The sequence below is a fragment of the Ambystoma mexicanum genome, chromosome 11 (assembly GCF_040938575.1).
Source record: "Ambystoma mexicanum isolate Mex_15411 chromosome 11, UKY_AmexF1_1, whole genome shotgun sequence".
NCBI lineage: Eukaryota > Metazoa > Chordata > Amphibia > Caudata > Ambystomatidae > Ambystoma > Ambystoma mexicanum.
The window spans coordinates 61,006,294-61,023,194 of record NC_090934.1 but is presented as its reverse complement, the minus strand read 5'-3'; the positions used below and the strand labels follow the sequence as shown (position 1 = coordinate 61,023,194).

General features: G+C 47.7%; 1 protein-coding gene across 1 annotated transcript in view; it reads right to left on the bottom strand.

The window, feature by feature from the left end:
- The window catches only part of COL9A2 (collagen type IX alpha 2 chain), a 168,628-nt gene that overhangs the window by 60,664 nt on the left and 91,063 nt on the right, over positions 1 to 16,901 (bottom strand). The window contains exons 14-16 of the mRNA XM_069622556.1: positions 11,221 to 11,274; positions 9,497 to 9,550; positions 6,853 to 6,906 (exon numbers count right to left, since the gene is read on the bottom strand). Of these exons, the coding sequence (XP_069478657.1) occupies positions 6,853 to 6,906; positions 9,497 to 9,550; positions 11,221 to 11,274 (162 nt within the window). The remainder of the gene's footprint in view (positions 1 to 6,852; positions 6,907 to 9,496; positions 9,551 to 11,220; positions 11,275 to 16,901) is intronic.

The window sequence follows — 16,901 nt, the reverse complement described above, 5'->3', positions numbered from 1 at the left end:
CTTGAAGAGAAAACAAAGGAACACAAGCTCAATTACCCCTCTTTTCGTCCGCCTTGCAGGGCAACAGGTACAGAGGGATTTTTTGGATAGATATGTTTCTTATCTATCTAAGAGTCGCATAAAAGTATTTCATTATTCAGAGAGCAGTCAAAGTAAAAACACACATTTTAATAGTATAGGTTATACACTTTTGTAAGTAGTCGGTGCTTTCCACAAGGCACCTCCAGACTTAGAAAGAAATACATGAAATTAAAAGTCCAGCAAAAACACACACATATTCTGCTCGTGGTGTCTAGGGTTAGTAAAGTGACAATTCTGATAAGACACTTTGTCAATTTAATTGTTGAATTTCTTGTTCAGATTTGGGGAAACCAAGACATTAAATGTACAGCATACGAATTTGAACGCTGCAAAAAAACACAATTATTTTAGTGTCAGGATGTCTACATATGTTTCGGCACACAGTTTGCATCAACACCATCCCTGGTGTTCTGCTGTTTTAGTTGTGGCCCTCTTCAGGACAGGATGTTGTTTTTCAAAATGACAAAAGTTCAGAAAACCCCAGGTATTCACGCTATTTTCCAGTGCTTTATCCCATTACCAGGATGCCATGACATGAAGCGGGCAATGCTGCATGGGTTCTAGGGCCCAAATCTAGGACGCCATGACATGAAGCGGGCAGGGCCACATGGGTCCTAGGTCCCATTGCCAGGACGCCATGATGTGAAGTGGGCAAGGCTACGTGAGGCCTAGGCACCAAATCCAGGACGCCATGACGCCAAGCGGGCAAGACTACATGGGTCCTAGGCCCCGTTACCAGGACACCACGACGTGAAGCGAGCAGGGCTACATGGGTCCTAGGCTCCATACCAGGACACCATGACGTGAAGCGAGCAGGGCTACATGGCTCCTAGGCCCCATTACCAGGATGCCATGACATGAAGCGGGCAAGGCTGCATGGGTGCTAGGCCCAAAATCTAGGACGCCATGACATGAAGCGGGCAGGGACACATGGGTCCTAGGTCCCATTGCCAGAACGCCATGATGTGAAGTGGGCAAGGCTACGTGGGTCCTAGGCACCAAATCCAGGATGCCATGATGCCAAGCGGGCAAGGCTACATGGGTCCTAGGCCCCGTTACCAGGACACCACGACGTGAAGCGAGCAGGGCTACATGGGTCCTAGGCTCCATACCAGGACACCATGATGTGAAGCGAGCAGGGCTACATGGCTCCTAGGCCCCATTACCAGGATCCCATGACATGAAGCGGGCAAGGCTGCATGGGTCCTAGGGCCCAAATCTAGGACGCCATGACATGAAGCGGGCAGGGCCACATGGGTCCTAGGTCCCATTGCCAGGACGCCATGATGTGAAGTGGGCAAGGCTACGTGGGGGCTAGGCAACAAATCCAGGACACCATGACATGAAGCGGGCAAGGCTACATGGCTCCTAGGCCCCATTACCAGGATGCCATGGTGTGAAGTGGGCAAGGCCACGTGGGGCCTAGGCACCAAATCCAGGATGCCATGACGCCAAGCGGGCAAGACTACATGGGTCCTAGGCCCCGTTACCAGGACACCACGACGTGAAGCGAGCAGGGCTACATGGGTCCTAGGCTCCATGCCAGGACACCATGACGTGAAGCGAACAGGGCTACATGGGTCCTAGGCCCCAAATCCAGGACACCATGACACCAAGCGGGCAAGGCTGTATGGGTATTAGGCCTCATTACCAGGACATCATGACGTGATGCAGGCAAGGCTACATGGGTTCTAGGCCCCATACCAGGACACCATGACGTGAAGCAGGCAAGGCTACATGGGTCCTAGGCCCCATTTCCAGGACACCATGACGTGAAGCAGGCAAGGCTGCATGGGACCTAGGCCCCATATCAGGACACCACGTCGTACAGAGACCAGAAAATGCAGATATTGTATAAGGCATCAATAAAGTACAGAGGATAAGAGACATCTTGGGCTCAAGGTGAAGAAGCTTATGCCATAGAACAAAATGAATCTCAGAAGGCAGAACATGATGAGCCAAAAAGCCAAGGTATTATCAAACTGGAGCAGACTGATATTGGATACAAATCGTTCGAAAGAACAGAACTCATGCTCTGAAGACATGGACAAAAACAAAAGACGTCAGAGGTCTATTAAGAATTAGTATTTTAAATGCACCAGAAGGTCAATTCCATAGTCTCTAGTCACGTGGAAGGATGAAGTTTGATGAACGAGGTTGTCACACCTACGTACAAAGGCAGCCTGTGCCTTCACTCCCTACATTTCTCAGAGCTAGGAACACTCTCAAGGACGAATTTCAAAGCCCTAATTGACACTAGACCATTGAGGTGATGATGAATTGATATGCTAATTGGTGGGAAGCTAGTGTTAAGACGAGTCCACAAGCACATGGATGTTCAGCCTGCAGGCTGTTAGACGTAGATGGAAAAGTACTGACGGATGTTAGAAGCCAACCAATTATAGAGGACTACATAATTAAGGGTCCTATAGTTTTGTAGCCAATGGGACGTTGTACATTTAGTGACGTTCATAGTGGCCATTTTGAGGGGAGGTCTTAGTTGCCCCACCTGATGTTAAGTACCCTATCACTTTCATTCACAGACTCATGCTAGTATAGAAAGTATACTTAGATACTCACTGAGAGCCTAACATTACTGCACATAGGTTTTTGTAGTTTGCCACGTAGGATGACGTTGGTAGTACGCAGGTTAACGTCATTGATGACTAATTTTGGGTATAAGAACACAACCTTTTTTAAGATGCATGTAGTAAGAGGATCGAGCGAGTGCGCTGATGTTCATTGTGCTCCCTGTTTTAGATCATTGAAAATAAAACAGTCTTCCTTTTCCCAAACTACCTGAGTCGTTTCGATAATTGATGTATGAATAAACTTGGCATCCCCATCCATCTCAAGGGTATTGCTTCTCGCCTTAAAGAGCTGGGGAGCCACCCCAGTTAATAGCTATTCCCTGGCTGCCTATGTACAGCTGTTCTGACTTGCTCTACATTCCTGTGTAGCTGTTCCCTGGCTGCTTGTGTGCACCTGTTCTGACTCCAAAGGCATGCAGCTGGTAGTTGATTGACTGTGTGCAGCTGCTCTACGTTCCTGTGTAGCTGTTCCCAGGCTGCCCGTGTGCACCAGTTCTGACCGCGAAGGCATGCAGCTGTTATTTGATTGACTGTGTGCAGCTGCTCTACGTTCCTTTGTAGCTGTTCCCTGGCTGCCCGTGTGCGCCTGTTCTGACCGTGAAGGTATGCAGCTGTTATTTGATTGACTGTGTGCAGCTGCTCTACATTCCTGAGTAGCTGTTCCCTGGCTGCCCCTGTGCGCCTGTTCTGACCGCGATGGTATGCAGATGTTATTTGATTGACTGAGTGCAGCTGCTCTACGTTCCTGTGTAGCTGTTCCCTGGCTGCCCGTGTGCACCTGTTCTGACCGCGAAGGTATGCAGCTGTTATTTGATTGACTGTGTGCAGCTGCTCTACGTTCCTGTGTAGCTGTTCCCTGGCTGCCCGTGTGCACCTGTTCTGACCGCGAAGGCATGCAGCTGGTAGTTGATTGACTGTGTGCAGCTGCTCTACGTTTCTGTGTGGCTGTTCCCTGGCTGCCTGTGTACACCTGTTCTGACCGCGAAGGTATGCAGCTGTTATTTGATTGACTGTGTGCAGCTGCTCTACGTTCCTGTGCAGCTGTTCCCAGGCTGCCCATGTGCACCTGTTCTGACCGCGAAGGCATGCAGCTGTTAGTTGATTGACTGTGTGCAGCTTCTCTACGTTCCTGTGTAGCTGTTCCCAGGCTGCCCATGTGCACCTGTTCTGACCGCAAAGGCATGCAGCTGTTATTTGATTGACTGTGTGCAGCTGCTCTGCGTTCCTGTATAGCTGTTCCCTGGCTGCTCGTGTGCACCAGTTCTGACCGCGAAGGCATGCAGCTGTTAGTTGATAGACTGTGTGCAGCTGCTCTACGTTCCAGTGTAGCTGTTCCCTGGCTGCCAGTGTGCACCTATTCTGACCGCGAAGGTATGCAGTTGTTATTTCATTGATTGTGTGCAGCTGCTCTACATTCCTGTGTAGCTGTTCCCTGGCTGCCCGTGTGCACCTATTCTGACTGCGAAGGTATGCAGTTGTTATTTGATTGACTGAGTGCAGCTGCTCTACGTTCCTGTGTAGCTGTTCCCTGGCTGCCCGTGTGCACCTGTTCTGACCGCGAAGGCATGTAGCTGTTGTTTGATTGACTGTGTGCAGCTGCTCTGAATTCCTGTGTAGCTGTTCCCTGGCAACCGGCTGTTGTCTGCCATTGTGCAGCTGTTCTGTCACTGTGCAGCTATTCCCTGTGCCAGATCCATGTGGGCCTTGCCTGATTCAACTGCTCTCAGGCCTGCTTCGTGCAGCTTCGTTGTGTCACCTATGAGCAAGTTGCTCCTTAATCACATGCCATGGCTGCTCACTGACTGCCTATGTTCGGTTCCTCTCCGGCAGCGTGTGTGCAGATTTATTTTAGCTCGTCTGCTGCAGCTGCTCTTTAAAGGCCATTGGTAGCTGATCCCTAAACCTCCTGGGCACCTGTGATGAGCTGCTCTCTGTTCGCTTCTGAGCAGCTGCACGGCCGCCCGGCTCACAGCTGCCTCCATGCACACTCAATCCAAAGGCCTTCAGGGTGACAGGTGATGTTTGGTCTTTTCGTATTTTTCTGCCACCAGCTTGTGACAGGCCTTGGAGACGGGCATTCAATTGCACTAATGAGGGGGGTCAGGGGTCTGGGATACTCGCAGCCCAAAAAGGCAAATTACTGAGCACAGCAGCCAAGGGAAAAAAAAAACAGGTCTCCAATTAGAGGGGGAAATGCATGGCCTCAGTGGGTGGCAGTGGCTCGAGGCCAAAGCTGCTAGGCGCCTGGAACACATAGGCTGACTCACAGTGCCCAGGTGAATCCTGGGAAACGGCAGAGGGTGAAGGAAGCATTTGCAAAGATGACGCAAATATCAAACCTTCGACCGAAAATGAATTGTATTTATTGAAAGCTGGTCTAAGCACGTTGAGATATAGCCCTGGGTTGGCCTTGGTCCTGGTGCATTTCTCGACGCCATGGTGAGTGTTGGTGGGAACCGTGTATCTGTGGCTGTCTCTCTACAGGTTTCCCTTCCCTGTGCCTCTGCTAATCCTAGCTTAGTGCATGCCAGTGTCCCACATTAGTGCCCTGTGGAGAGGGGCTGTGCATTCCCATTGGCTGGAACGCAACCTTCGCTAGATAGCAGGAGCCCTCGTTCCACCGTGGGCTTCAAGCACCTCTCTCCAGACCACTATTTTTCCCCCACCGCTCTTTCCTTTGCCGCCCCACCTCTGTCTTCTTGCTCTGCTCAGGTCTTTAACTTGGTCTTCAGGGCCCGGGACGGCCAGGAAGGCCCTCCTTGGTTGTCTATAAAACATGGTTATCACATTGGATCGTTACATGATGCATCGCTCAATGGCGGCCACCAGGATCACGATTGCGCAATGCCGGAACAATCCAGTGGGCGGTGTGCCAGACATGTGGTGCGTAAAGTTATGGGATATTGTGGAAGCTGGGAGGATTACCAATCACCAGTGCCTTACGTGGCACAGGAAAATGAACCGGGCTCATCAAGGGGGTGTGGTCTAACGGCGCCGGCTCATTAGGCCCCGGCTCAATAGGTTACAGGCACCCCTGCCAGGCAGCCTTTTGTAAAGATCAGTGTTTGCTAAAGGCTTGAGTGGCAGGAGACAGCACTTCTCTTTTTCAGCCTAAATGGTAGCGCTGCACCTCGCCAGGCCTCATGCCAGGGGAGGGGCAACGTCACCATTAAGGCTGAAAAGGTGAGACCGCTGGAAGCCTAAGCCTTTTTCCCTAAAACCTGAAACTCCCACGAATGTGTGGGAGCTTCAGGTTGAAGAAAAAAAAAAAGCCCTCTGTTTCCAGGTGCCTCCCCTTTCTTGCATAACGGTGGCGCTGGCCCACGGGCATCTCTTGCTTGATTGGATGCCTCGCAGGTGCGGCGCCACCATTATAAATTAAAGGCATTCTTTTCTGAAGCCTGAAGTTTTCACACATGAGCTTTGTCCTGTAGCGGCCGGGGCTGCCAGCGGAAAATGGTGAGCCACGGCAGGGCGCTGCCTCAGAACGAGATGCCTGAGCTGCTCGGCCCCAACTAGCCCCGGCCCACTTAAAGCCCTGCCGCTCACATCCTCGAGCAAATCCCTAGATATTTGAACGCATGGACACCTGTCATCAAGGAGAATCCTCTGAGTACATTTAAACCATCACTTTTAAAACACTTTCTTTATTAGGAACCTTGACGGCTTAGGTCGAATTCCGGGCTTAGGGCTCTCTCTGGAATTGGCGGGAGGAGGTAAGGGCGGCGTTTAATCGTGTTGGGGTACACTGTACCTGCAGACGAGTACTCAGTCGTATACGGGGAGCATATGCAGTTCATAATCCTAATTGAATATGCTGACTTGTCCTGATATATGTCACAACCATAAAATGTTAAATAAAAGGTTTTCAAAAAAAGAAAAATATTGAGAATACATTATTATAGTTGTGATAAAGAAAAAAGAAATACCGACAACATGGTAAAAATAAAAAAAAGTATGTGTTACAAATACAGACTAAACCTTACAAATACAGACACTTTTGCAAATAATAATAATAATATTGCTTGCGTTATTATACAAATAAAGAAGTGTTATTATTATTATTATCATTTTGTTGTTGTTATTATTAATAGGTAAATAAAGTAACATAATCGTCATCATTCTCTTTATCGCAAGATGCTGCACGTCACAGCGCCATGAAGCTGAACAGGTCACTTACGGTGTCGCCTTTCTCCCCCACGTCACCAGGTGGTCCCTGGGGCCCTTCTTTGCCCTGTGCAGGAAGCAAAAAAGAATTTAGCGAGTGGGATCTGGCATCGTTAATCCACAGAAAGACCCCTCGCTGCCCCCCCTCCCCGGGGCTTCCTGAAAGGGGCAGAGGGGAGCACAACTTTGAATTCCATCCATTTAGAAATAAGATTAGACATAACATGTGATGGAGCGCCAAGAGCGGATGAGAGCACGTGAGAGCGCTACAGTGACTGGTGATGGGTGCAGGGATGGTGCAAGAGACGGGCCAGCATGGCTGAGATGACACTATAGAAGGCAGGGCATGAATACAGAACTCTGGTAAACATACAGAAGAAGCATTGTGGTATGGCAGGGAGTACGGGGGAGGGGGGTGTGTGTGCTGTGTATATGCGAGGGCTTAGGAGATAGGCAAACGATAAGGAAACAGACAAGGGATTTAGGAGCCAGGTGAGGTATACATCTCTCCTGAGTGGTGCACGAGAGAGTTGAGCTGTAAATAAGATAACCAATGTAAGAGGCATGTTAATATATTTGCAACATGTTAGGCCAGAGAAGACAGGTAGGGAGCTGGAGACAGGTGAGAGAGAGAGGGTGCTATAGCACTGGTAAGTGTATTTAGGACACAGGCGAGGGCTCGTTGGAACATGTAGTCTACAGACGCTGTTGAATGTAGAGGATACTTGTGTAGGCTGTGCGGCCCTCGTGACTACATAGGGTCCTCGTGAGGGCTTTGTGAGTATGTGGGGTATTGAAAAGGGTTGTATGGCACCGGTGAGTGTATATGGTAGAAAGGAGGCTTTTGTGGCACATGCTATGTAGGGTCCAGATGAGGGCTGTATGGCACTGGTGACTGTGGACCTCATCACAAGTTGGCAGGTATCCCGGCGGTAAATCTCCTGGGATACCACCCAATGCAAACTGCGTTACGGCAACTTGGTGCGGTGCTATTAGTGCCAGATCCTGAGTTGCAGGGGGATGGTAAGACCCCATTCCCATTGAGGCCATTGGACACAATGTGACATTGTGGGCGCTATTAGCGCTGCGGTAATAGCGCCGTAAATGGGCGGAAAGTGGCAAGATTTACCTCTAGCTAACTCTCGCACTTTCCGCCCAAACTCGGGATTGGGCGTGGCGGTAATGTGAAGGTAATAGCGTTACCGCCATATTTTTACTGCTCCGCCCAACACTATGGTAGAAAGGAGGGTTGTGTGGCACATGCAAATATGCCGTGTACAGACGAGGGCCGTATGGCACTGCTGACTATATACAGTCAGACTGTATGGAACTCGTTAACATGTAAGCCACCGATCAGGGCTCTGTGGAACAGATGAGTTTGTAGGGTATTAATCAGGGCTACCTGGCAGTGGTGAGTAATTAAGGCTCATGTGTGGGCTGCATAACACAGGTGACAATATAGGGTACATGTGAGGGCTGCATAGGTTAATATGTAGGGTATAAAAAGGGTTGTATGGCACTGGCAAGTATAAAGTGTGAAGGTATATACTATATGGCACTGGCGAGTGTAGAGTGTGCAGGTGTATACTGTATGGCACTGTCCAGTATAGAGTGTGAAGGTATATACTATATGGCACTGGCGCGTATAGAGTGTGAAGGAGGATAGCTCAACGGCAACGTGCTTGCCTTGGAAGCAAGATGACACGGAGCAACATGGGTTCGATCCCCGGGTCCGCGCTTAGAAACCTCTGGGTATTAAGCGCGTTATAAATAACCTAACCTATCATATACTATATGGCACTGGCGAGTGTTAAGTGTGCAGGAGTATACTATATGGCACTAGCGAGTATAGAGTGTGAAGGTATATACTATATGGCACTGGCAAGTGTAGAGTGTGCAGGTTTATACTGTATGGCACTGTACAGTATAGAGTGTGCAGGTGTATACTGTATGGCACTGTCCAGTATAGAGTGTGCAGGTGTATACTGTATGGCGCTGGTGAGTATAGAGTGTGCAGGTGTATACTGTATGGCACTGTCCAGTATAGAGTGTGCAGGTGTATACTGTATGGCACTAGTGAGTATAGAGTGTTCAGGTGTATACTGTATGGCACTGGTGAGTATAGAGTGTGTAGGTCTATACTGTATGACACTACTTGCTATGTAGGGTACATATGAAGGCGGCTTGGCACATATCAGAATGTGGGGTATAGAGGAGGGCTATATGGCACCTGAGAGCGCATAGGGTGTGGATGAGGGATCTGAGGCAGAGGTGAGCTGTTGGGGTATATGTGAGTGATATATGCCACTGGTGAGTAAATAGACTGTATGGCAATTATGCATATAGGGGTATAGGTAAGGATTATAGGTCACAGGTGATTATGTTTGGTAGAGATCAGGGCTATATGGCATGGATGAGTATATACATGTGATGGCTCTGTGGTACAGGGGAGTATGTGGGGTACACATAAGGGCTACATGGCATAGATTGGTATGTATGGCACAGGGGACAGGTCTCGAGGGATGTGAGCTCTCCCTGAGGTTGGTGTGGGGTATTTATAGGATACACATGATGGTATATGGCACAGTGGAGATTACTGGAACAGGTGATAACAGGAACACAAACATGCAGTTATTTAAGGGCGTGGATTCACTTACAGGTTTCCCCGCTGCTCCAACCGATCCGATCATTCCTTTATAGCCAGCTGGGCCCTAAACACAGGGGTGGAAGGAGAGCTCGTAAGATCACATCTCATAATTCAACCACAAACCCTCAGCCAAACAAAATATCTATATCAATTCAAAAATAGCCAGACTCCCTCTCACAAACTCCAGACTCTCACTGCTGCCTACTGCCCCGGTGAAGAGGTGGTGACCGCTCCAGCAGGGGACAAGGTTCGAAAAGGACGCATGAGCCATGGAGACCTATTATGAAGCCTCCAGATGTTATGGACTTCTGCTCCCATCAGCCCTAGCCAGCATAGTCAGGGATGAAAAATCATGGGAGTTATAGTCCGTTTCTACTGCAGGGCCACATAATAAGTGGTCAAGCACTAGATAAAGGACGAGGCACAAACAAAACCCAAGAAAGCCACACGTTTTAGGGTGGGGTGCAAAATAGGTAACTCAAGGTCAATGCACTTGCCTTGGAAACAGGCCGATGCCATGCAACATGGGTTTGATCCCCGGACGGGTGCTTTGAAGATGGAGCCGTGTGGCATGAAGCACTAGGTACATCTCCACTAATCACCTTTATCTTTGCTATCCACAGGTTTTAAGAGAGACACTGCAGAGAGAGTGGACACATGCAAAGGTCAGGTGCCCCTGGACAGGATCTAAGAGGAAAGGATGGGGCATTTCTGGAGGAGCAGTATTTGAAGAGTGCATTGGTCAGTCAAGACTACAGGGCAAGGACACAAGCTATAGCTCATGCCACTACAGGCAACTTAGGCTTCAGTGCCCTTACAGATCTAAGTGCCCGGGAACTGCCATGGGGCATCCCAGAATGCACTGACTAAGAATTGCTTGCTTTCATCACTGATTCAGAATGCACTGACTAAGAATTGCTTGCTCTCATCACTGATTCAGAATGCACTGACTAAGAATTGCTTGCTCTCATCACTGATTTAGAATGCACTGACTAATAATTGCTTGCTCTCATCACTGATTTAGAATGCACTGACTAATAATTGCTTGCTCTCATCACTGATTCAGAATGCACTGACTAAGAATTGCTTGCTCTCATCACTGATTCAGAATGCACTGACTAAGAATTGCTTGCTCTCATCACTGATTCAGAATGCACTGACTAAGAATTGCTTGCTCTCATCACTGATTCAGAATGCACTGACTAAGAATTGCTTGCTCTCATCACTGTTGGACTTAGGAGGTGCTTTGGCCCAGTGTCCGGGAATACCCTGCGGGGAGCTTTCCTGTGCCTATTTAGTGTCATGGAGTGAGGAGCCTTGAGGTCAACGCAGGCAACACCACCTACGAAAGAGAAGGCCGTGGTCAGGGAACGTTTTAGAGAGAGGCTTAGTGTGCTTGCCAAGGTGTCCTTCTCCTGCAAGCTCAGCTCAGGAGACTTGGACAAGGTCTGGATGACTTGGTCAGATATCGAAGTCAGCTTAGATAGTGCGCTTGCCAAGGTGTCCTTCTCCTGCAAGCTCAGCTCAGGAGACTTGGACAAGGTCTGGTTGACTTGGTCAGGTATCGAGGTCAGTTTAGATGGACATCTACCCTGGGAGAAGTAGAGCAAAGGGGCAGGGTAGAACCTTAAATGCAACATGAATTCCGGCTGAAGCATCCCCCATGAAAGCTACCTGTCAAACTGGACACCATCTGCGTGCTGGGAGACAGAGTGCGACTGATAGAAAACTCACCGTCTCCCCCTTGGGTCCGGATGGTCCTGGGTAGCCTCTGATACCCTGTGGGCCCTGCAATCAGAAGAGAAACAGAACATTTTAGGTGAAGTGGACATTCTGTGAATAACCCATAGCCAAGTCTGTCCATTTCACCATCACCTTCCTAACGCACAGAACCGTCATTTCTATCCTTTATTCTCATGATATCACTTACATGACAATGAGTCTCCATAGACATCCCCATGTGTCACTGCATGGTAGAATGAACATGCCCAGGTACCTCATCCCTGCATCGTGAAGCTCACTGCATGACGGAAAAAGGATCCCATGGAAGGTCTATCTCACTCAATCTCTCCATAAAGGGAAGAAAAGGATCCCCAGCAGGTCTATCTCACTCAATCACTTCATGATGGAAAAAAGGATCCCAGGGAAGGTCTATCTCACTCAACCACTGCATGACGAAAAAAAGGATCCCAGGGAAGGTCTATCTCACTCAATCACTGTATGAAGGAAAAAAGGATCCCAGGGAAGGTCTATCTCACTCAATCACTGCATGAAGGAAAAAAGGATCCCAGGAAAGGTCTATCTCACTCAACCACTGCATGACGAAAAAAGGATCCCAGGGAAGATCTATCTCACTCAATCACTGCATGATGAAAAAAAGGATCCCAGGGAAGGTCTATCTCACTCAATCACTGCATGACGAAAAAAGGATCCCAGGGAAGGTCTATCTCACTCAATCACTGCATGACGAAAAAAAGGATCCCAGGGAAGGTCTATCTCACTCAACCACTGCATGACGAAAAAAAGGATCCCAGGGAAGGTCTATCTCACTCAATCACTGCATGAAGGAAAAAAGGATCCCAGGGAAGGTCTATCTCACTCAACCACTGCATGACGAAAAAAGGATCCCAGGGAAGGTCTATCTCACTCAATCACTGCATGACGAAAAAAAGGATCCCAGGGAAGGTCTATCTCACTCAACCACTGCATGACGAAAAAAAGGATCCCAGGGAAGGTCTATCTCGCTCAATCACTGCATGAAAGAAAAAAGGATCCCAGGGAAGTTCTATCTCACTCAATCACTGCATGAAGGAAAAAAGGATCCCAGGGAAGGTCTATCTCACTCAATCTCTCCATAAAGGGAAGAAAAGGATCCCCAGCAGGTCTATCTCACTCAATCTCTTCATGATGGAAAAAAGGATCCCAGGGAAGGTCTACATCACTCAACCACTGCATGACGAAAAAAAGGATCCCAGGGAAGGTCTATCTCACTCAATCACTGCATGAAGGAAAAAAGGATCCCAGGGAAGGTCTATCTCACTCAATCACTGCATGATGAAAAAAGGATCCCCAGCAGGTCTATCTCATTCAATCACTGCATGACGAAAAAAAGGATCCCAGGGAAGGTCTATCTCACTCAACCACTGCATGATGAAAAAAAGGATCCCAGGGAAGGTCTAGCTCACTCAATCACTGCATGAAGGAAAAAAGGATCCCAGGGAAGGTCTATCTCACTCAATCACTGCATGAAGGAAAAAAGGATCCCAGGGAAGGTCTATCTCACTCAATCACTGCATGATGAAAAAAGGATCCCAGAGAAGGTCTATCTGACTCAATTACTGCATGACGAAAAAAGGTTCCCAGGGAAGGTCTATCTCACTCAATCACTGCATGATGAAAAAAGGATCCCTAGCAGGTCTATCTCACTCAATCACTGCATGAAGGAAAAAAGGATCCCAGGGAAAGTCTATCTCACTCAATCACTGCATGACGAAAAAAGGATCCCAGGGAAGGTCTATCTCACTCAATCACTGCATGAGGAAAAAAGGATCCCAGGGAAGGTCTATCTCACTCAATCACTGCATGATGAAAAAAGGATCCCAGGGAAGGTCTATCTCACTCAATCACTGCATGACAGAAAAAAAGGATCCCAGGGAAGGTCTATCTCACTCAATCTCTCCATAAAGGGAAGAAAAGGATCCCCGGCAGGTCTATCTCACTCAATCACTCCATAAAGGGAAGAAAAAGATTCCTGGCAGGTCTATCTCACTCAATCACTTCATGAAGGAAAAAAGGATCCCAGGGAAGGTCTATCACACTCAATCACTGCATGACGGAAAAAAGGATCCCAGGGAAGGTCTATCTCACTCAATCACTGCATGAAGGGAAAAAGGACCCCGGGCAGGTCTAGCACACTCACTCCCTGCATGAAGGAAAAAAAAGGATCCCAAGGCAGGTCTATCTCACTCAATCACGGCATGAAGGAAAAAAGGATCCCGGTCTATCTCAGTCAATCACTGCATGAAGGAAAAAAGGATCCTGGTCTATCTCACTCAATCACTGCATGAAGGAAAAGAGGATCCCCGGGCAGGTCTATCTCACTCAATCACTGCATGATGGAAAAAGGATCCATGGGAAGGTCTATCTCACTCAATCTCTCCATTAAGGGAAGAAAAGGATCCCCAGCAGGTCTATCTCACTCAATCACTTCATGAAGGGAAAAAGGATCCCAGGGAAGGTCTATCTCACTCAATCACTGCATGAAGGAAAAAAGGATCCCTGGGTAGGTCTATCTCACTCAATCTCTCCATAAAGGGAAGAAAAGGATCCCCAGCAGGTCTATATCACTCAATCACTTCATGACGAAAAAAAGGATCCCAGGGAAGGTCTGTCTCACTCAATCACTGCATGACGGAAAAAGGATCCCAGGGAAGGTCTATCTCACTCAATCTCTCCATAAAGGGAAGAAAAGGATCCCCAGCAGGTCTATCTCACTCAATCACTTCATGAAGGAAAAAAGGATCCCAGAAAAGGTCTATCTCACTCAATCACTGCATGACGAAAAAAAGGATCCCAGGAAAGGTCTATCTCACTCAATCACTGCATGAAGAAAAAAAGGATCACAGGGAAGGTCTATCTCACTCAATCACTGCATGAAGGAAAAAGGGATCCCAGGGATGGTCTATTTCACTCAATCACTGCATGATGGAAAAAAGGATCCCAGGCAAGGTCTACCTCACTCAATCACTGCATGATGGATAAAAGGATCCCAGGGAAGGTCTATCTCACTCAATCTCTCCATAAAGAGAAGAAAAGGATCCCCGGCAGGTCTATCTCACTCAATCACTGCATGAAGGAAAAAGGATCCCAGGGAAGGTCTATCTCACTCAATCTCTCCATAAAGGGAAGAAAAGGATCCCCAGCAGGTCTATCTCACTCAATCACTTCATGAAGGAAAAAAGGATCCCAGGGAAGGTCTATCTCACTCAATCACTGCATGACGAAAAAAAGGATCCCAGGGAAGGTCTATCTCACTCAATCACTGCATGAAGGAAAAAAGGATCCCAGGGAAGGTCTATCTCACTCAATCACTGCATGATAGAAATAAGGATCCCAGGGAAGGTCTATCTCACTCAATCACTGCATGAAGGAAAAAAGGATCCCAGGGAAGGTCTATCTCACTCAATCACTTCATGAAGGAAAAAAGGATCCCAGGGAAGGTCTATCTCACTCAATCACTGCATGACAAAAAAAAGGATCCCATGGAAGGTCTATCTCACTCAATCACTGCATGATGAATGACGAAAAAAAGGATCCCAGGGAAGGTCTATCTCACTCAATCACTGCATGAAGGAAAAAAGGATCCCAGGGAAGGTATATCTCACTCAATCACTGCATGAAGGAAAAAAGGATCCCCAGCAGGTCTATCTCACTCAATCACTGCATGAAGGAAAAAAGGATCCCAGGGAAGGTCTATCTCACTCAATCACTGCATGAAGGAAAAAAGGATCCCAGGGAAGGTCTATCTCACTCAATCACTGCATGATGGAAAAAAAGGATCCCAGGGAAGGTCTATCTCACTCAATCACTGCATGAAGGAAAAAAGGATCCCCGGGTAGGTCTATCTCACTCAATTACTGCATGACGAAAAAAAGGATCCCCAGCAGGTCTATCTCACTCAATCACTGCATGAAGGAAAAAAGGATCCCGGGGAAGGTCTATCTCGCTCAATCACTTCATGAAGGAAAAAAGAATCCCAGGGAAGATCTATCTCACTCAATCATTGCATGATGAAGAAAAGGATCCCAGGGAAGGTCTATCTCACTCAGTCACTGCATGATGGAAAAAAGGATCCCAGGGAAGGTCTATCTCACTCAATCTCTCCATAAAGAGAAGAAAAGGATCCCCGGCAGGTCTATCTCACTCAATCACTGCATGAAGGAAAAAGGATCCCAGGGAAGGTCTATCTCACTCAATCTCTCCATAAAGGGAAGAAAAGGATCCCCAGCAGGTCTATATCACTCAATCACTTCATGACGAAAAAAAGGATCCCAGGGAAGGTCTGTCTCACTCAATCACTGCATGACGGAAAAAGGATCCCAGGGAAGGTCTATCTCACTCAATCTCTCCATAAACGGAAGAAAAGGATCCCCAGCAGGTCTATCTCACTCAATCACTTCATGAAGGAAAAAAGGATCCCAGAAAAGGTCTATCTCACTCAATCACTGCATGACGAAAAAAAGGATCCCAGGAAAGGTCTATCTCACTCAATCACTGCATGAAGAAAAAAAGGATCACAGGGAAGGTCTATCTCACTCAATCACTGCATGAAGGAAAAAGGGATCCCATGGATGGTCTATTTCACTCAATCACTGCATGATGGAAAAAAGGATCCCAGGCAAGGTCTACCTCACTCAATCACTGCATGATGGATAAAAGGATCCCAGGGAAGGTCTATCTCACTCAATCTCTCCATAAAGAGAAGAAAAGGATCCCCGGCAGGTCTATCTCACTCAATCACTGCATGAAGGAAAAAGGATCCCAGGGAAGGTCTATCTCACTCAATCTCTCCATAAAGGGAAGAAAAGGATCCCCAGCAGGTCTATCTCACTCAATCACTTCATGAAGGAAAAAAGGATCCCAGGGAAGGTCTATCTCACTCAATCACTGCATGACGAAAAAAAGGATCCCAGGGAAGGTCTATCTCACTCAATCACTGCATGAAGGAAAAAAGGATCCCAGGGAAGGTCTATCTCACTCAATCACTGCATGATAGAAATAAGGATCCCAGGGAAGGTCTATCTCACTCAATCACTGCATGAAGGAAAAAAGGATCCCAGGGAAGGTCTATCTCACTCAATCACTTCATGAAGGAAAAAAGGATCCCAGGGAAGGTCTATCTCACTCAATCACTGCATGACAAAAAAAAGGATCCCATGGAAGGTCTATCTCACTCAATCACTGCATGATGAATGACGAAAAAAAGGATCCCAGGGAAGGTCTATCTCACTCAATCACTGCATGAAGGAAAAAAGGATCCCAGGGAAGGTATATCTCACTCAATCACTGCATGAAGGAAAAAAGGATCCCCAGCAGGTCTATCTCACTCAATCACTGCATGAAGGAAAAAAGGATCCCAGGGAAGGTCTATCTCACTCAATCACTGCATGAAGGAAAAAAGGATCCCAGGGAAGGTCTATCTCACTCAATCACTGCATGATGGAAAAAAAGGATCCCAGGGAAGGTCTATCTCACTTAATCACTGCATGATGGAAAAAAGGATCCCAGGGAAGGTCTATCTCACTCAATCACTGCATGAAGGAAAAAAGGATCCCCGGGTAGGTCTATCTCACTCAATTACTGCATGACGAAAAAAAGGATCCCCAGCAGGTCTATCTCACTCAATCACTGCATGA